The 21,776-nt window shown below is 44.6% G+C and overlaps 1 protein-coding gene across 1 annotated transcript in view; it reads right to left on the reverse strand.

Moving 5' to 3' along the window:
- The window catches only part of LOC110508009 (NADPH oxidase 4), a 69,468-nt gene that overhangs the window by 36,155 nt on the left and 11,537 nt on the right, over positions 1–21,776 (reverse strand). The window contains exons 3-10 of the mRNA XM_036965288.1: positions 16,739–16,849; positions 16,423–16,507; positions 8,914–9,011; positions 8,819–8,846; positions 5,448–5,520; positions 4,371–4,451; positions 2,971–3,130; positions 943–1,107 (exon numbers count right to left, since the gene is read on the reverse strand). Of these exons, the coding sequence (XP_036821183.1) occupies positions 943–1,107; positions 2,971–3,130; positions 4,371–4,451; positions 5,448–5,520; positions 8,819–8,846; positions 8,914–9,011; positions 16,423–16,507; positions 16,739–16,849 (801 nt within the window). The remainder of the gene's footprint in view (positions 1–942; positions 1,108–2,970; positions 3,131–4,370; positions 4,452–5,447; positions 5,521–8,818; positions 8,847–8,913; positions 9,012–16,422; positions 16,508–16,738; positions 16,850–21,776) is intronic.

The following is a 21,776-nucleotide window of genomic DNA, read 5'->3' on the forward strand; positions in this document are numbered from 1 at the left end:
TTCCAGACCATTCCCTCGCCTCACCAGATTCCAGACCATTCCCTCGCCTCACCAGATTCCAAACCATTCCCTCGCCTCACCAGATTCCAAACCATTCCCTCGCCTCACCAGATTCCAGACCATTCCCTCACCCCACCAGATTCCAGACCATTCCCTCGCCTCACCAGATTCCAGACCATTCACTCGCCTCACCAGACTGCAAACCATTCTCTCGCCTCACCAGATTCCAAACCATTCCCTCGCTTCACCAGATTCCAAACCATTCCCTCGCCTCACCAGATTCCAAACCAGTCCCTCGCCTCACCAGATTCCAGACCATTCCCTCGCCCCACCAGATTCCAGACCATTCCCTCGCCCCACCAGATTCCAGACCATTCCCTCGCCCCACCAGATTCCAGACCATTCCCTCGCCCCACCAGATTTCAGACCATTCCCTCGCCCCACCAGATTCCAGACCATTCCCTCGCCCCACCAGATTCCAGACCAGTCCCTCGCCTCACCAGATTCCAAACCAGTCCCTCGCCCCACCAGATTCCAGACCATTCCCTCGCCTCACCAGATTCCAAACCAGTCCCTCGCCTCACCAGATTCCAGACCATTCCCTCTCCCCACCAGATTCCAAACCATTCCCTCGCCCCACCAGATTCCAGACCATTCCCTCGCCCTACCAGATTCCAGACAATTCCCTCGCCCCACCAGATTTTTATTTAAAAGTTGCATTCTATATTTGCACAACACATCTTTTGTTAGTGACTCACTACTATATCTCCATACTTGAGACTTTGTACAGATCTCAGGTAAGTAATATGGCAGAAACAACTACCTTTCTGCTACTTTGGTTGAGGTGTTAGTAATATGGCAGAGTAAGTGTTACCTTACTGCTAACTTAGTCCAGAGCCATGCCACAGTGTGGTTACTATAGTAACTCTTCCTGTCACTCACCTGCCCTGGTTGGGCTTTAAAGTCCTTCTTCAGCATGCGCAGCTCGATGACGTCACAGGGATGTCTGACGACAGCAACTATGGTGACGGGGGAGTTGCTCCGTATGTAACGATATAGCCTCTCAGCACAGTAGAGACACAGAGGGCCAGACACCCACAGCCAGGTCTACATGCACACACACACACACACACACACACACACACACACACACACACACACACACACACACACACACACACACACACACACACACACACACACAACCACACACAGACACACACACAACCACACACAACCACACACAGACACACACACAACCACACACAGACACACACACAACCACACACAGACACACACACACACACACACACACACACACACACACTAATTACTCCCAGCTAGAGAGAGGCAAGTCCAGAGATTTGATTTTATGAGACAACACTGGCGCTTAACAAGCATGTGCACACAGAGAGGCCTTCACCCCTCCCCTACCTCCCATCCTCTCCTACACCCCTCACTCCACCTCACCCCCATCCTCCCCTACACCCCATCACTCCACCTCACCTCCCATCCTCCCCTACACCCCATCACTCCACCACCCCACCCATCCTACCCTACACCCCTCACTCCACCTCACCTCCCATCCTCCCCTACACCCCATCACTCCACCTCACCCCCATCCTCCCCTACACCCCATCACTCCACCTCACCTCCCATCCTCCCCTACACCCCATCACTCCACCACCCCACCCATCCTACCCTACACCCCTCACTCCACCTCACCTCCCATCCTCCCCTACACCACTCACTCCACCACCCATCCTACCCTACACCCCTCACTCCACCTCACCTCCATCCTCCCCTACACCCCATCACTCCACCACCCCACCCATCCTCCCCTACACCCCTTACTCCACCTCACCTCCCATCCTCCCCTACACCCCATCACTCCAACTCACCCCCATCCTCCCCTACACCCCATAACTCCACCACCCTACCCATCCTACCCTACACCCCTCACTCCCCCTCACCTCCCATCCTCCCCTACACCCCATCACTCCACCACCCCACCCATCCTCCCCTACACCCCTCACTCCACCTCACCTCCCATCCTCCCCTACACACCATCACTCCACCCATCCTCCCCTACACCCCTCACTCCACCTCACCTCCCATCCTCCCCTACACCCCATCACTCCACCTCACCTCCCATCCTCCCCTACACCCCATCACTCCACCTCACCTCCCATCCTCCCCTACACCCCATCACTCCACCTCACCCCCATCCTCCCCTACACCCCTCACTCCACCTCACCCCCATCCTCCCCTACACCCCTCACTCCACCTCACCTCCCATCCTCCCCTACACCCCATCACTCCACCTCACCTCCCATCCTCCCCTACACCCCTCACTCCACCTCACCTCCCATCCTCCCCTACACCCCTCACTCCACCTCACCTCCCATCCTCCCCTACACCCCATCACTCCACCTCACCTCCCATCCTCCCCTACACCCCTCACTCCACCTCACCTCCCATCCTCCCCTACACCCCATCACTCCACCTCACCTCCCATCCTCCCCTACACCCCTCACTCCACCTCACCTCCCATCCTCCCCTCATCCATCCCCTACCTCCCATCCTCCCCTCACCCATCCCCTACCTCCCATCCTCCCCTACACCCCATCACTCCACCTCACCTCCCATCCTCCCCTACACCCCTCACCCATCCCCTACCTCCCATCCTCCCCTACACCCCATCACTCCACCTCACCTCCCATCCTCCCCTACACCCCTCACTCCACCTCACCTCCCATCCTCCCCTACACCCCATCACTCCACCTCACCTCCCATCCTCCCCTACACCCCTCACTCCACCTCACCTCCCATCCTCCCCTACACCCCTCACTCCACCTCACCTCCCATCCTCCCCTACACCCCATCACTCCAACTCACCTCCCATCCTCCCCTACACCCCCCCCCCCCCCCCCCCCCCCCCCCCCCCCACACACACACACACACACACACCTCAGGTGAGTTGGGTTGGAACCGAGCCTCCTCCCTGCAGCTCCATCCATCTCCTTCAGCCTGTCCTGACTCCTCCTCCGTCTTGTCCGGGTTAGTCTGATTGGCTCTGAGGCAGCCAGGGGGGTGGGCCTCAAAGTTGGTCTGGTACTTCAGAGCACCACTATAGGATGAAAAAGAGTGAGAAAAGATGATGATGATGATGATGATAAAGAAGAACACAACATTCCGGCTCTGAAGATTCTAAAAGTCTACAGGTGCATGTGTGTGTGTGTGTGTGTGTGTGTTAACCTGGGGCAGTAGAGTTGATGAACAAAGTGAATGTGTCAGTGTGTTACTACGACTGTAATGGAACCCTGGTGGCTGAGAGGACCTGATGGGGACAGCTCAACGTCAGCTCGGTCTGGACTGATGCAATAGTATGATAGTAATGCCATTAAAATGCATTCTATACCTCTCTGTATCCAACACTATGAAAACATACCGATAGTACTACTCTGTCATGACTAACCCCTTAATCAAGGCGTCCTCATGTTTCCCAGCCGAAACAGTTCGGAAGAGCTTGGCACACCTGTATTTGGGGATATTTCTCCCATTCGTCTCTGTAGATCCTCTCAAGCTCTGTCAGGTGGGATGGGGAGCGTCGCTGCACAGCTCATTTTCAGGTCTCTCCAGAGATGTTGGATCGGGTTCAATTCCGGCTGGGTCACTAAAGGACATTCAGAGACTTGTCCCGAAGCCACTCCTGCGTTGTCTTGGTTGTGTGCTTAGGGTCGTTATCTTGTTGGAAGGTGAACCTTTACCCCAGTATGAGATGCTGAGCACTCTGGATCAGGTTTTCATCAGTGAACTCTCTGTACTTTGCTCCATTCATCTTTCCCTCGATCCTGACTAGTCTCCCAGTCCCTGCCGCTGAAAGCAAGTCTCTCTTCACTGTAGGGATGGTGGCAGGGTTCCTCCAGACGTGATGCTAGGCGTTCAGGTCAAAGAGTTCAATCTTGGTTCCATCAGACCAAATTATCTGGTTTCTCATTGTCTGAGTCCTTTAGGTGCCTTTTGACAAACTCCAAGTGGGCTGTCATGTGCCTTTTACTGAGGATTGGCTTCCGCCTGGCCACTCTACCATAAAGGCCTGATTGGCTGCAGAGATGGTTGTCCTTCTGGAAGGTTCTCCCATCTCCACAACGGAATTCTGGACCTCTATTAGACAAACATAACTATTGAAGCTTTTTCGTTATATTTCAAGCGAAGGTATTTTAAAGGAGTATGTAAGCACACTTGTTTGGTTCAGCTAGCCGGGTTTGGCTAGGCGCCAGCCGAACTGAAGCATGCTGACACCTTTAATCAGACACACACATACACAGCCACATAGTCCCCATACCAAAGGCGATAAGTTAACTTACCCGACCACATGCACAATCAGTATGATGTAGAACACTATGAAGAGGTTGTGGGTGTACCAGAATATCTCATAGTTGGACACCCTGAAACACAGAGGACATTCCACAAACATGATGATATCATGATACATCAGATTACTGTAAAGTCTCATTGACATCAACACATATTTTCATACATCAGATTACCACAAGGTCCACAACGGCATATTTTCACATTTTCTGCAGAAAAACTATTTTAGGGAGTGCTGTGGAATGACAGGAAGATACGAGTGTTGGAGAAAAGCAGACAAAGGGGAGAAAGGATCCAGGAGAAGAGCAAGAGAGAGGTCAGAGCATAACTGAAGACATGAAGAGCCACGCCTTTTAATTTACTGGGTCTCTTAAACCAGTGGAGGGCAGGACAGTGAGAGAGTGTGTGTGTGTGTGTGTGTGTGTGTGTGTGTGTGTGTGTGTGTGTGTGTGTGTGTGTGTGTGTGTGTGTGTGTGTGTGAGTAGGGATGTCACAATTAGCAAGGTTATTACAGACAACCTCCCCCAATAAACACAACTTACACCAAACAACAGTTGAAACGCAGTCACCCTCCAAGAACGCTCTGAACACCCACACCCATGACCACATCCCCCTTTGAACATCAGTGTCTCCCTACAATACTGGGACTCACACCCACACCCTCCACACACACACACACACACACACACACACACACACACACACACACACACACACACACACACACACACACACACACACACACACACACACACACACACACACACACACACACACACACACACACACACACACACACACACACACACACAGGTGCTGTCCTAAGGCCTAAGTGGAGCTGCCTCTGATCCTGCATTAAATTACAACAGGCAAGGCAGAAGACACCACAATCAGGACCCAGTCTAAATCAAAGCACAGGACCTCTCCTTGCCGCCCCCTGTGACCTCAGTAATGACATAGGTTTGGCCACGCTGGTAGTTGGTACCTTTATACTGGCCATCTAAGACTGACAGACACACATTTAAGAAATGTAGCAGACGCTCTTGTCCAGGGTAACTTAAGAGTTTTACCTGATGCAGTAGGAAGAGGCAGTGAACATCAGGAAGAGGATGAGGACCAATAGGATACCAGTGATTCCCGGGACTAAACCACATCCACCAATCAGAGAACAGAGAGACAAGAGTTATAACATTATTAACCAATCAGAGAACAAAGTGACAGATTCATAACAAAGAGACAGATTCATAACATAATTAACCAATCAAAGAACAGAGAGACAGATTTATATAATTAATAACCAATTAATGAACAAAGACACAGAGTCATAACATTATTAACCAATCAGAGAACAGAGACAAAACTGTGATGACATCATTATTTGTTGTGTTAGATAGTTGGGCAAGGGAATAGGGAAGGTTTTCAGACTGGACTAGAGTACCGGGAAAGGAATAGAGAAAGTTTTCAGACTGGACCAGACCACCAGGAAGGGAATAGATAGACTTTTCAGACTGGACTACATTACCAGGAAGGGAACAGGGAAGGTTTTCAGACTGGAATAGACTACCAGGAAGGGAACAGGGAAGGTTTTCAGACTGGAATAGACTACCAGGAAGGGAACAGGGAAGGTTTTCAGACTGGACTAGACTATCAGGAAGGGGTTGGGGTAAGTTTTCAGACTAGACTACCAGGAAGGGGAAAGGGAGAGTTTTCAAACTGGACTAGACTACCAGGATGGGGATAGGGAAAGTTTTCAGACTGGACTAGACTACCAGGAAGGGGATAGGGAAAGTTTTCAGACTGGACTAGACTACCAGGAAGGGGATAGGGAATGTTTTCAGACTAGACTACCCGGAAGTGAGCTAGACAATGTCAGGAAGTTTATATACACCTTAGCCAAGTACATTTAAACTCAGTTTTTCACAATTCCTGACATTTAATCCTAGTAAAAATTCTCTGTCTTAGGTCAGTTAAGATCATCACTTTACTTTAAGAATGTGAAATGTCAGAATAATAGTAGAGAGAATGATTTATTTCAGCTTTTATTTGTTTCATCACATTCCCAGTGGGTCAGAAGTTTACATACACTCAATTAGTATTTGGTAGCATTGCCTTTAAATTGTTTAACTTGTGTCAAACGTTTCAGGTAGCCTTCCACAAGCTTCCCACAATAAGTTGGGTGAATTTTGGCCCATTCCTCCTGATAGAGCTGGTGTAACTGAGTCAGGTTTGTAGGCCTCCCACTTCTTCAGTTCTGCCCACAAATGTTCTATAGGATTGAGGTCAAGGCTTTGTGATGGCCACTCCAATACCTTGACTTTGTTGTCCTTAAGCCATTTTGCCACGACTTTGGAAGTATGCTTGGGGTCATTGTCCATTTGGAAGACCCATTTGCGACCAAGCTTTAACTTCCTGACTGATGTCTTGAGATGCTGCTTGAGATGCTGCTTCTATATATCCACATAATTTTCCATCCTCATGATGCCATCTATTTTGTGAAGTGCACCAGTCCCTGCTGCAGCAAAGCACCCCCACAACATGATGCTGCCACCCCCGTGCTTCACGGTTGGGATGGTGTTCTTCGGCTTGCAAGCCTCGCCCTTTTTCCTCCAAACATAACGATGGTCATTATGGCCAAACAGTTCTATTTTTGTTTAATCTGACGAGAGGACATTTCTCCAAAAAGTATGATCTTTGTCCCCATGTGCAGTTGCAAACCGTAGTCTGACTTTTTTATGGCGGTTTTGGAGCAGTGGCTTCTTCCTAGCTGAGTGGCCTTTCTGGTTATGTCGCTATAGGACTCGTTATACTGTGGATATAGATACTTTGTAACTGTTTCCTCCAGCATCTTCACAGGGTCCTTTGCTGTTGTTCTGGGATCGATTTACACTTTTTGGACCAAAGTACGTTCATCTCTAGGTGACAGAACGCGTCTCCTTCCTGAGCGGTATGACGGCTGCGTGGTCCCATGGTGTTTATACTTGCATACTATTGTTTGTACAGATAAACGTGGTATCTTCAGGCATTTGAAAATTGCTCCCAAGGATGAACCAGACTTGTGGAGGTCTACACATTTTTTCTGAGGTCTTTGCTGATTTCTTTTGATTTTCCTATGATGTCAAGCAAAGAGGCACTGGGTTTGAAGGTAGACCTTGAAATACATCCACAGGTACACCTCCAATTGACTCAAATTATGTAAATTAGCCTATCAGAAGCTTCTAAAGCCATGACATAATTTTCTGGAATTGTCCAAGCTGTTTAAAGGCCCAGTCAACTTAGTGTATGTAAACTTCTGACCCACTGGAATTGTGATACAGTGAAATTATAAGTGAAATAATCTGTCTCTAAACAATTGTTGGAAAAATTACTTGTGTCATGCACAAAGTAGATGTCCTAACCGACTTGCCAAAACTATATTTTGTTGACAAGAAATGTGTGTAGTGGTTGAAAAATTAGTTTTAATGACTCCAACCTAAGTGTATGTAAACTTCCGACTTCAACGGTATATTATTGTGCTTGGCTGAGCAGAGCTGTTTTCAAGGAAGCTGTCAAGGTAGTGAGATTGTGTTTATACTGGACATTCTGCCTCCACCTACCGTCAACCAGTCATGCCAATACAGAGCTATACGGAGCTATATGGAGCCTTACGCATTGTTGAAAAATTTGGGCAACACACGGCGATGCAGTACGGAGCTCAATTTGACCTCTGCCTGCCTCTGGAGGTTCCGCAATTGTGTCACACCCTCCATATGGAGCCTCCGACCACATTTTTGGTTCTAGCATAAATTGGCTTTAAATGTAACCTTTACCCTAACCCTTATTCTAAACCTAGCCCTAAGCAGAGCAAGCAGAGCATCTACACATGGACAATCCAGACAAAGTGTGACCTTTTTGCTTGTGTGTGGACATATTTAAGAAGTCCCCACAAGAATAGGAAACAAACAAATATTTGACCAATTGGAGACATTTTGTTGGTCCTCTCAAGGTCAAATGCTATTTCTATGGGGTTTAGAGTTAAGATTAGAATCAGTGTTAGAATTAGAATACGATTAAGGGTTAGGGTTAGGTTTAGTGTTAAAGTTAGGTTTTTGGGTTAAGGTTAGGGTTAGGGTTAGCTTTAGGGGTTAGGGAAAATAGGATTTTGAATGGGACTGAAGTGTGTCTCCCCACAAGGTTAGCTGTGCAAGACTGTGTGTGTGTGTGTGTGTGTGTGTGTGTGTGTGTGTGTGTGTGTGTGTAGTGTAGTGTCTAGTACTGTCAGAAAGACAGAGTTCCCCCTCTCTTCTTGGCATAGCGCCACCCTAATCTCAAACACATTCACCAGTTTATGGTTACCATGGAAACACATATGAAACCAAGACCAAAATGCAATACACGCCCCTCGGCTAGACAACCCACCTGTGAAACAGTCCAGTTTATTATAGGGGAACTCCGGCAGACTCACCTGTAGTCAGAATGATGAGTCTAGGGTCCTGGGGAAGAAAAGTGCAGGTTAACACAGGTTGTGTGTGAGTGTGTGTGTGAGTGTGCACATCTTACCTCTCCGCTGTAGCGAGCAACGTTGAGAGAAGGGAACTCTTCTGAGTACCTGACGCTGAAGTTGACCACGTTGACAAGATGTGCTGATACGTGCACAACTGGGGGACACATCACAACAGTGAGTTACAAGAGAGCAAAACTCACCCTAATACACACATCTCTTTCTCTATTCAGCATACTCAACAATAGCGATGGGGGGGAAATCGATACAGTCACATATCGCAATATTATTTTGGACGACATTATATAGAAACTTTGACTTCAAGTATTGACTTGTAGAAATATGTTTGTTCTCCTCTTTTAAATAGTGAGCCAACATGTTTTCAGTCTTTCCATGAATGGTCAAAACTGTCATGCTCTCTCTGCAGCAGATATATACCCCTAACCCTTTAACCTTAACTCCTAACCTTAACTCCTAACCTTAACTCCTAACCTTAACTCCTAACCTTAACTTCTAATCTTAACTCCTAACCTAACTCCTAACCTTAACTCCTAACCTTAACTCCTAATCTGAACTCCTAACCTAACTCCTAACCTAAACTCCTAACCTTAACTCCAAACCTAAACTCCTAACCTAACTCTTAACCTAAACACCTAACCTAACTCCTAACCTTAACTCCTAACCTAAACTCCTAACCTTAACTCCTAACCTAAACTCCTAACCTAACTCTAACTCCAACTCCTAACTCTAACTCCTAACCCTAACTCCTAACCTAAACTCCTAACCTAACTCTAACTCCTAACCTAAACTCCTAACCTAACTCCTAACCTTAACTCCTAACCTAACTCCTAACCTAACTCCTAACCTTAACTCCTAACCTTAACTCCTAACCTAAACTCCTAACCTAACTCTAACTCCTAACCTAACTCCTAACCTAACTCCTAACCTTAACTCCTAACCTTAACTCCTAACCTAAACTCCTAACCTAACTCCTAACCTGAATCCCTAACCTTAACTCCTAACCTAACTCCTAACCTAACTCCTAACCTTAACTCCTAACCTTAACTCCTAACCTTAACTCCTAACCTAAACTCCTAACCTAACTCCTAACCTGAATCCCTAACCTTAACTCCTAACCTAACTCCTAACCTAACTCCTAACCTAAACTCCTAACCTAACTCCTAACCTTAACTCCTAACCTTAACTCCTAACCTTAACTCCTAACCTAACTCCTAACCTGAATCCCTAACCTTAACTCCTAACCTAACTCCTAACCTAACTCCTAACCTAAACTCCTAACCTAACTACTAACCTAAACTCCTAACCTAACTCCTAACCTTAACTCCTAACCTTAACTCCTAACCTGAATCCCTAACCTTAACTCCTAACCTTAACTCCTAACCTAACTCCTAACCTAACTCCTAACCTAACTCCTAACCTAACTCCTAACCTAACTCCTAACCTAACTCCTAACCTAAACTCCTAACCTAACTCCTAACCTTAACTCCTAACCTTAACTCCTAACCTGAATCCCTAACCTTAACTCCTAACCTAACTCCTAACCTGAATCCCTAACCTTAACTCCTAACCTAACTCCTAACCTAACTCCTAACCTAACTCCTAACCTAACTCCTAACCTTAACTCCTAACCTAACTCCTAACCTTAACTCCTAACCTTAACTCCTAACCTTAATCCCTTACCACTAGTTAACGTTTTTGAATCTATTTTTTATTGAACTAGGCCAGTCAGTTTCCTATTTACAATGACAGTCTACCCCGGCCAAACCCAAACGACGCTCGGCCAATTGCGCACCGTCCTATGGGACTCCTAATCACGGCCAGTTGTGATACTGCCTGGAATCAAACCAGGGTCTGTAGTGACGCCTCTAGCACTTAGATGCAGTGCCTTAGACTGCTGCGCCACTCAGAAGGCCCAAATGTTAGTGTTAGCCACAAAGCCACCACAATAACGTTAGACAAATTGGAATTTGTTACATATCATACGTACGTTTTGCAAATTCGTAACATACTATATGAATTGAAATTCGTAACATACTATATGAATTGAAATTCGTAATATATGTACGAATTGCAATCCGTAACATTCAAAATGGATGATGGACCCACAGATGAATACATACGAAGTGTAACATATCATACTACACTGAACATACATATAACACAACATGTAAAGTGTTGGTCCCATGTTGCATGAGCTGAAATAAAAGATCCCCGACATTTTCCATACACACAAAAAAACGAATTCCAAAAACGAATTTTGTTGCATATCAATATTGTGGTGTATCAAGGAAGCTGACTAAACAGCGTGATCATTACACAGGTGCATCTTGTTCTGGGACAAATAAAAGCCCACTAAAATATGCAGTTATGTCACACAACACAGTGCTAAAGATCTCTCAAGTTTTGAGGGAGCGTGCAACTGGCATGCTGACTGTAGGAATGACCACCAGAGCTGTTGCCAGAGAATTGAATGTTCATTTCTCTACCATAAACCGCCTCCAACGTTGTATTAGAGAATTTGTCACTATGTGAGACCAGTACAAATGAAAACGTATGCATTCACTACTTTAAGTCGCTCTGGATAAGAGCATCTGCTAAACTGTAAATACATAGATATGGGCATAATGCACTTACTTCAATTGACTGATTTGAAACTGTTGCATTTATATTTTTGTTCAGTATAGAATCGTGAGAATCTAAATACATATTGTATTGGTACCTAATTAACATGATAATATCGTATCGTGAGGTCCCTGGCATTTCCCAGCACTACTCACCAATACATCCAAGTCACTGAGCACACTCACACATCTCTTTGTCTATTCAGCATACATCTTCCTGAGTAACTGAGCGACACACACACACACATACACACACACACACACACACACACACACACACACACACACACACACACACACACACACACACACACACACACACACACACACTTATCTCTCTGACATCATAGCTTAAACATGCATTTCCCCAACAGCTGACAGAGGCAAGGGGTAGTTATCGCTCTCTCCTCCTCCCCCTCTCTCTCCCCCTCTCTCTCCCCCCCTCTCTCTTTCTATTCACCTTCAATTACCCTCTCCATGTCTTCCCCCTGCCTCCTCTTTCTCCCTTTGTTCTCCATTGTTCCCTGGGTGTAATTGGTTGTGTCAGGAGTTTGGAACTCTGCAATTAGAACTTTACATCTCCACAGCCAGGAAGCAGGCTGGGGGTGAGGGAGCGGAAGAGAAGAGAGGGGGAGGGAGAGAGGGTTAAAGGAGGGGAGGGGGCTTGGGTTGAGGGAGACCGGGGAGAAACCAGCTCCCAATGACGTCAGTGAGGCAGCTGTGTGTGTCCCTCTCTCACTCATTATCTCTCTCTCACACACACGCGCGCACACATGTACACACCTACATACACACATACACACGCGCACACACGTACACACGCACACACACACACGTACACACACACAGCTCTATGTCCCCTGGAAGAGCTCGAAACTCTCAGAATCTGAATGCATACGGGCACTTCCATGGAAAAGGATCCATGAGCACCAACATGGGAAGTTCATAGGAGCATATCAAATTGCGTGTCAAATAAAAACTAAGAATCTATATTTTAAGGAAAAAAGTAATTGACAAATTTTTTATCTTAAAAAATGGGGCATAAGTGACGGCTTTGATTTCTGCATGAACAGATGGAAAAGGGCTCTTAGAAAACATCTAGCAGAAAAAGTCTTGAAGGTTTCAGAAATACATTGAAACACAATCATGTAATAACATAAAGATCCCTGCCAACTAATATCAACACTTATTTTTTTATTTCGTAGAAATTGTTCTGTAAGTTTAAGAAATATTGCCTTGTGCCTTGTAATTCCGTTACAAAAAACACACATATCTTGGAAGATATTTTCACATTTCTCCCCCTCGTGAAGATTAGGATTAGGAACGTTCACAGAAGTAGTAGACCTACCAATTAGTTATAGTGATTTTACTGGTATCAATTTTGTTTATGAATTATGAAGTGATTTAAAATCATAATTTCCTTACCAATTTGGTAACGGAATTATCGCAGTTAAATTGGCTACAATGGAAAATCACAATATTCACAAACCACAGTTGGGTCACCTGCTACTGTTCTCCCTTCCACTGGCATACAGCTCATAGCTGTTTCAATCTCTTTCTGTCTTCTGGAAGTCAAGAGTCTTTAAACAGTCTGACACTGGACAACTACTCCCTTTCTCTTGATTTCCTTCCTTCCTTCCTTCTCTCTCTCTCGCCCTCTCTCTGTGTCTCTCTCGCCCTCTCTCTGTGTCTCTCTCGCCCTCTCTCTGTGTCTCTCTCGCCCTCTCTCTGTGTCTCTCTCGCCCTCTCTCTGTGTCTCTCTCGCTCTCTCTCTGTGTCTCTCTCGCCCTCTCTCTGTGTCTCTCTCGCTCTCTCTCTGTGTCTCTCTCTCTCTCTCTCGCCCTCTCTCTGTGTCTCTCTCGCCCTCTCTCTGTGTCTCTCTCGCCCTCTCTCTGTGTCTCTCTCGCTCTCTCTCTGTGTCTCTCTCGCCCTCTCTCTGTGTCTCTCTCGCCCTCTCTCTGTGTCTCTCTCGCCCTCTCTCTGTGTCTCTCTCGCCCTCTCTCTGTGTCTCTCTCGCCCTCTCTCTGTGTCTCTCTCGCCCTCTCTCTGTGTCTCTCTCGCCCTCTCTCTGTGTCTCGCTCGCTCTCTCGCTGTGTCTCTCTCGCTCTCTCTCTGTGTCTCTCTCGCCCTCTCTCTGTGTCTCTCTCGCTCTCTCTCTGTGTCTCTCTCGCCCTCTCTCTGTGTCTCTCTCGCTCTCTCTCTGTGTCTCTCTCGCCCTCTCTCTGTGTCTCTCTCGCTCTCTCTCTGTGTCTCTCTCGCCCTCTCTCTGTGTCTCTCTCGCCCTCTCTCTGTGTCTCTCTCGCCCTCTCTCTGTGTCTCTCTGTGTCTCTCTCTGTGTCTCTCTCGCTCTCTCTCTGTGTCTCTCTCGCCCTCTCTCTGTGTCTCTCTCGCCCTCTCTCTGTGTCTCTCTCGCCCTCTCTCTGTGTCTCTCTCGCCCTCTCTCTGTGTCTCTCTCGCCCTCTCTCTGTGTCTCTCTCGCTCTCTCTCTGTGTCTCTCTCGCCCTCTCTCTGTGTCTCTCTCGCTCTCTCTCTGTGTCTCTCTCGCCCTCTCTCTGTGTCTCTCTCGCTCTCTCTCTGTGTCTCTCTCGCCCTCTCTCTCTCTGTCTCTCTCTCTCTCTCTCTCTCTCTCTCTCTCTCTCTCTCTCTCTCTCTCTCTCTCTCTCTCTCTCTCTCTCTCTGTCTCTCTCTCTCTCTGTCTCTGCCCTTCTCTCTCAAATTCAGTTAATGTCACCTCTCCCAGCTCTTACTGACACCTACCCATGAGCCAACTCGCTGTCCATTCATTTAGTCAGCGTCCTCACCCATTGATCACCGACCGACACCGGATATCCATGGACAATGAAAAGTAGTTGAGATTTAGTCAGTCAACCCTGTTAATGTCCACAGAGGGAGCAGACTGGACCAAATCTGAACCAATCATAGACGTGCAATATGTTTCACAAGTTTGGATAGTACAGTACAGTGAGTAGAGCTCAGTAGAATGCAGCACAATACAATACAGTGGAACAGTACAGTACTGTATAGTAGTGTACAGTATATTGTATTGTACTCTATTGTACTGCTATACTCTACTTTCTACTGTGCTCAACTGCACTCTACCTTACTCTACTGTCCTCTACTGCACTCTACCCTACTCTACCATACTCTACTGTACTCTACAGCCCTCAACTGCACTCAACTGCATTCTACCCTACTCTACAGCACTCAACCCTACTCTACTGTACTCTACCCTACTCTACTGTACTCTACCCTACTCTACTGTACTCTACTGCTCTACCCTACTTTACTGTACTCTACCCTACTCTACTGTTCTCAACTGCACTCTACCCTACTCTACTGAACTCTACTCTACTCTGCTCTACCCTACTCTACTGTACTCTACTGTACTCTACCCTACCCTACTCTACCCTACTCTACTGTACTCTACCCTACCCTACTGTACTCTACCCTACTCTACTGTACTCTACTGTACTGCACTCTACCCTACTCTACTGCTCTACCCTACTTTACTGTACTCTACCCTACTCTACTGTTCTCAACTGCACTCTACCCTACTCTACTGAACTCTACTCTACTCTGCTCTACCCTACTCTACTCTACTGTACTCTACTGTACTCTACCCTACCCTACTCTACCCTACTCTACTGTACTCTACCCTACCCTACTCTACTGTACTCTACCCTACTCTACTCTACTCTACTGTACTGCACTTTACTCTAACATACCCTACTCTACTTATCTCTACTGCACTCTACCCTACCCTACTCTACCCTACTCTACTGAACTCTACTCTACTCTGCTCTACCCTACTCTACTGCACTCTACTCTACTCTACTGTACTCTACCCTACTCTACTGTACTCTACCCTACTCTACTGTACTCTCCCCTACTCTACTGTACTCTACCCTGCGCTACCCTACCCTACTGTACTCTACTGAACTCTACTCTACTGTACTCCACTCTACTCTACTGTACTCTACCCTACTCTATTGAACTCTACTCTACCCTGCTCTACCCTACTTTATGGTTCTCTACCCTACTCTACTCTACTGTACTCTACCCTGCTCTACTCTTCTCTACCCTACTCTATCCTATGGTACTCCACCTTACTCTACTCTGCTCTACTCTACTGAACTATAATCTACTCTACTGTACTTTATCCTACCCTACTCTACTGTACTCTGCTCTACTCTACTGTACTTCACCCTACTCTACTTTACTGCATTCTACCCCACTCTGCTATACCCTACTCTACTATACCCTACTCTACTATACCCTACTCTACTATAACCTACTCTATTGTACTCTACTGTACTGCACTCTACTGCACTTTACTGTACTGTAGTCTACCCTACTCTACTGTACAGTACTCTACTCTACCCTACTGAACTCTACTCAGCTCTACCCTACTCTACTACACTCTACTCTACTGTATGTACTCTACCCTACTCTGCTCTACTGAACTCTACTCTACCCTACTCTACTCTGCTGAACTCTACTCTACCCTAATCTACTCTGCTGAACTCTAATCCACTAATCTACTCTACCTCAACTCTACTCTGCTATATTGTATTGTACTGTACTCTGCTCTACTCTACTGAACTATAATCTACTATACCCTACTCTACTGAACTCTAATCTAGTCTACCATACTCTACTCTACTGTGCTGTATTGTACTGTACTGTACTCTGCGCCCAGTGGGCTGGGTCAATTTCCCCACACCATCCCTCAACACACACTAACGCCCAACACATACACACGCTCAACACACACTAACGCCCAACACGTACACACGCTCAACACACACTAATGCCCAACACATGCACACACTCAACACACACTAACGCCCAACACATACACACGCTCAACACACTAACGCCCAACACATACACACGCTCAACACACACACACACACACACACTTACCGGAAAATACACAAATGGCTACTCCACACGTCACATGGAAGGTCTTACTCTTGTCCAGAAGCCTGCGGGCCTTTCTGCTTGTCACCTGGAGGGGTGTGTGTATGGGGGAGGGGGGCGAGGAGGAGGGGGGGGAGGACAGACAGTGTCAGTGTACAGTCTTCAGACATATCAAAACCCTCACTACAGTACTCTCTGCCCATTCCAGACAGCCATTACCAGACTACTGAGCACGCGCACACACACACACACACACACACTCAAACACACACACACACAGACACACACACACACACACACATTCCCCTCCTCTCCGTACCGTGTGTGTTCCTCTGAGGTAGGTGAGTAGAGAGCGACACATAGGCAGCAGCACCAGACTGCAGTTCAGATTGAGTACTGATGCAGACGCCCTGCTGATACACAGCCCTAGCTGGAGAAACACACACAAATACACACACACACAAATACACACACACAATCACAGTTAGATTCCAGGTGTAGTTAACAGATGAAATAATACATTGTATCATTCTAATCTCCCCTCCAAACCACACTACTCATAGCCTCCACCCCCACCCCCGACACACACATCTCTCTGTCAACACTCATGGCCTCCAGGATTACGGCACCTCATCATTCTTCACACACACACACACACTCACACACACACTCTCACACACACACATACACACACACCATCTACAGAGTTTGTCATACAGAAAACAGCTGACAGCAAAACCACAGTGAAGGGGTGATCTGATATCCTGACAGTTCTGTACACACACACACACACACACACACACACACACACACACACACACACACACACAGCTGAATGAGATAAGATCTCTTTTGCAGGGATTTGTCCCCCACATGCAAAGTCTATGCAGCACACACACACACACACAAATCTCGCTCTGTCTGTCTCTCTCACTCTCAATTCAATTTCTATTTAAGGGCTTTATTGGCATAGGAAATATATTGCCAAAGCATGTGGAATACACAATAAACAAAAGGGAAATAAACAGTAAACATTACACTCACAAAAGTTTTAAAGAAAAGAGACGTATTTACAGAGGTTTTACTTAATATGGTGTTTGTGTTCCACTGGTTGCCCTTCTCTTGTGGCAACAGGTCACTAATCTTGCTGCTGTGGTGGCACACTGTGGTATTTCACCTAATAGATATGGGTTTATAAAAATTGGATTTGTTTTCAAATTCTTTGTGGATCTGTGTAAAACATGTCTCAAATGTTTATGTAAAATGGCTGACGTTTTAGAATCCTTTTTTTCCTTTAACAAGTCTGACGAGCCCGACGTGAACGACATACTGCTTTCCTGGGATCAGGCCCAGATCCCCGTCATTTGCGTGAAGAGACGGCGGAGAAAAGGGGGCCAAAGGGCGGGCTGACTTCTGAGAATTTGAAGGCAATCGAATAAACCCCCACTTCCTTCCATTCTGCTAGCAAACGCTCAATCTTTGGAAAATAAAATAGATGACCGACACGGAAGATTAAACTACCAACGGGACATTCAAAACTGTAATATCTTATGCTTCACGGAGTCGTGGCTGAACGACGACATTATCAACATACAGCTGGCTGGTTATAAGTTGTATTGGCAGGACAGAACAGCGGCGTCTGGTAGGACAAGGGGCAGAGGGCTATGTATTTTTGCAGATAACAGCTGGTGCACGATATCTAAGGAAGTCTCAAGGTTTTGCTCACCTGAGGTGGAGTATCTCATGATAAGCTGTAGACCACACTATCTACAGAGAGAGTTTTCATCTGTATTTATTGTAGCTGTCTACATACCACCACAGTTTGATGCTGGCACTAAAATAGCACTCAATAAGTTGTCTACCGCCATAAGCAAACAGGAAAACCACAGGCAGCGCTCCTAGTGGTCGTGGACTTTAACACAGGGAAAATTAAATCCGTCTTACAAAATTCTATCAGCATGTTAAATGTGCAACCAGGGGAGAAAAACAACTCTGGACCAGCTTTACTCCACACACAGAGACATACAAAGCTCTCCCTCACCCTCCATCTGGCAAATCTGACCATAATTCTATCCTCCTGATTCCTACTTACAAGTAAAATTAAAGCAGAAAGCACCAGTGACTCGATCAATAAAAAAGTGGTCAGATGAAGCAGATGCTAAACTACAGGACTGTTCTGCTAGCACAGACTGGAATATATTCTGGGATTCTTCCGATGGCATTAAGGAGTACATCACATCAATCACTGGCTTTGTCAATAAGTGCATCGATGACGTCGTCCCCACAGTGACAGTACGTACATACCCCAACCAGAAGCCATGGAATACAGGCAACTTCCGTACTGAGCTAAAGGCTATAGCTGCTGCTTTCAAGGAGTGGGAAGCTTATAAGAAATCCCGCTGTGCCCTCCGACTAACCATCAAACAGGCAAAGTGTCAATACAGGACTAAGATCGAATCGTACTACACCGGATCTGACACTCGTCGGATGTCCACATCACCAACAAACTAACATAGGACATAGATGGGAGGGGTTGAATGGAGCTGAAGGGTGGGACTAATAACAACAAGATAACCAATGTAAAATGTATATAGGTTCAGAAATGTTGCGAAATAGCACAGTTACAAATAGAAATCAAACTGGATGGACATCAGAAGAAGGAAGAACTAAAAACAAACAAAATATAACTATTGTAAATAGATTGTATCTGTAAAATCGGTATAATATGTATAAACTGAAGGTAGAAGCCTAAGTGTAATTGTTTATTAGTTTACTCCAATTGGGGGAAGGGTGGTAGGGTTTGGGGAATAATAAAGGTATATTCTAAAAAAAAGTATGTAGAGTCGAAGTCAGAGGTTTACATACACTTAGGTTGGAGTCATTAAAACTAGTTTACATACACTTAGGTTGGAGTCATTAAAACTAGTTTACATACACTTAGGTTGGAGTCATTAAAACTAGTTTACATACACTTAGGTTGGAGTCATTAAAACTAGTTTACATACACTTAGGTTGGAGTCATTAAAACTAGTTTACATACACTTAGGTTGGAGTCATTAAAACTAGTTTACATACACTTAGGTTGGAGTCATTAAAACTAGTTTACATACACTTAGGTTGGAGTCATTAAAACTAGTTTACATACACTTAGGTTGGAGTCATTAAAACTAGTTTACATACACTGAGGTTGGAGTCATTAAAACTAGTTTACATACACTTAGGTTGGAGTCATTAAAACTAGTTTACATACACTTAGGTTGGAGTCATTAAAACTAGTTTACATACACTTAGGTTGGAGTCATTAAAACTAGTTTACATACACTTAGTTTGGAGTCATTAAAACTAGTTTACATACATACACTTAGGTTGGAGTCATTAAAACTAGTTTACATACACTTAGGTTGGAGTCATTAAAACTAGTTTACATACACTTAGGTTGGAGTCATTAAAACTAGTTTACATACACTTAGGTTGGAGTCATTAAAACTAGTTTACATACACTTAGGTTGGAGTCATTAAAACTAGTTTACATACACTTAGGTTGGAGTCATTAAAACTAGTTTACATACACTTAGGTTGGAGTCATTAAAACTAGTTTACATACACTTAGGTTGGAGTCATTAAAACTAGTTTACATACACTTAGGTTGGAGTCATTAAAACTAGTTTACATACACTTAGGTTGGAGTCATTAAAACTAGTTTACATACACTTAGGTTGGAGTCATTAAAACTAGTTTACATACACTTAGGTTGGAGTCATTAAAACTAGTTTACATATACTTAGGTTGGAGTCATTAAAACTAGTTTACATACATACACTTAGGTTGGAGTCATTAAAACTAGTTTACATACACTTAGGTTGGAGTCATTAAAACTAGTTTACATACACTTAGTTTGGAGTCATTAAAACTAGTTTACATACATACACTTAGGTTGGAGTCATTAAAACTAGTTTACATACACTTAGGTTGGAGTCATTAAAACTAGTTTACATACACTTAGGTTGGAGTCATTAAAACTAGTTTACATACACTTAGGTTGGAGTCATTACAACTAGTTTACATACACTTAGGTTGGAGTCATTAAAACTAGTTTACATATACTTAGGTTGGAGTCATTAAAACTAGTTTACATACACTTAGGTTGGAGTCATTAAAACTAGTTTACATACACTTAGGTTGGAGTCATTAAAACTAGTTTACATACACTTAGGTTGGAGTCATTACAACTAGTTTACATACACTTAGGTTGGAGTCATTAAAACTAGTTTACATATACTTAGGTTGGAGTCATTAAAACTAGTTTACATACACTTAGGTTGGAGTCATTAAAACTAGTTTACATACATACACTTAGGTTGGAGTCATTACAACTAGTTTACATACACTTAGGTTGGAGTCATTAAAACTAGTTTACATACACTTAGGTTGGAGTCATTAAAACTAGTTTACATACACTTAGGTTGGAGTCATTAAAACTAGTTTACATACACTTAGGTTGGAGTCATTAAAACTAGTTTACATACACTTAGGTTGGAGTCATTAAAACTAGTTTACATACACTTAGGTTGGAGTCATTAAAACTAGTTTACATACACTTAGGTTGGAGTCATTAAAACTAGTTTACATACACTTAGGTTGGAGTCATTAAAACTAGTTTACATACACTTAGGTTGGAGTCATTAAAACTAGTTTACATACACTTAGGTTGGAGTCATTAAAACTAGTTTACATACACTTAGGTTGGAGTCATTAAAACTAGTTTACATACACTTAGGTTGGAGTCATTAAAACTAGTTTACATACACTTAGGTTGGAGTCATTACAACTAGTTTACATACACTTAGGTTGGAGTCATTAAAACTAGTTTACATACACTTAGGTTGGAGTCATTAAAACTAGTTTACATACACTTAGGTTGGAGTCATTAAAACTAGTTTACATACATACACTTAGGTTGGAGTCATTACAACTAGTTTACATACACTTAGGTTGGAGTCATTAAAACTAGTTTACATACACTTAGGTTGGAGTCATTAAAACTAGTTTACATACACTTAGGTTGGAGTCATTACAACTAGTTTACATACACTTAGGTTGGAGTCATTAAAACTAGTTTACTTACACTTAGGTTGGAGTCATTAAAACTAGTTTACATACACTTAGGTTGGAGTCATTAAAACTAGTTTACATACACTTAGGTTGGAGTCATTAAAACTAGTTTACATACACTTAGGTTGGAGTCATTAAAACTAGTTTACATACACTTAGGTTGGAGTCATTAAAACTAGTTTACATACACTTAGGTTGGAGTCATTAAAACTAGTTTACATACACTTAGGTTGGAGTCATTAAAA

The sequence above is a fragment of the Oncorhynchus mykiss genome, chromosome 27, assembly GCF_013265735.2.
Source record: "Oncorhynchus mykiss isolate Arlee chromosome 27, USDA_OmykA_1.1, whole genome shotgun sequence".
NCBI lineage: Eukaryota > Metazoa > Chordata > Actinopteri > Salmoniformes > Salmonidae > Oncorhynchus > Oncorhynchus mykiss.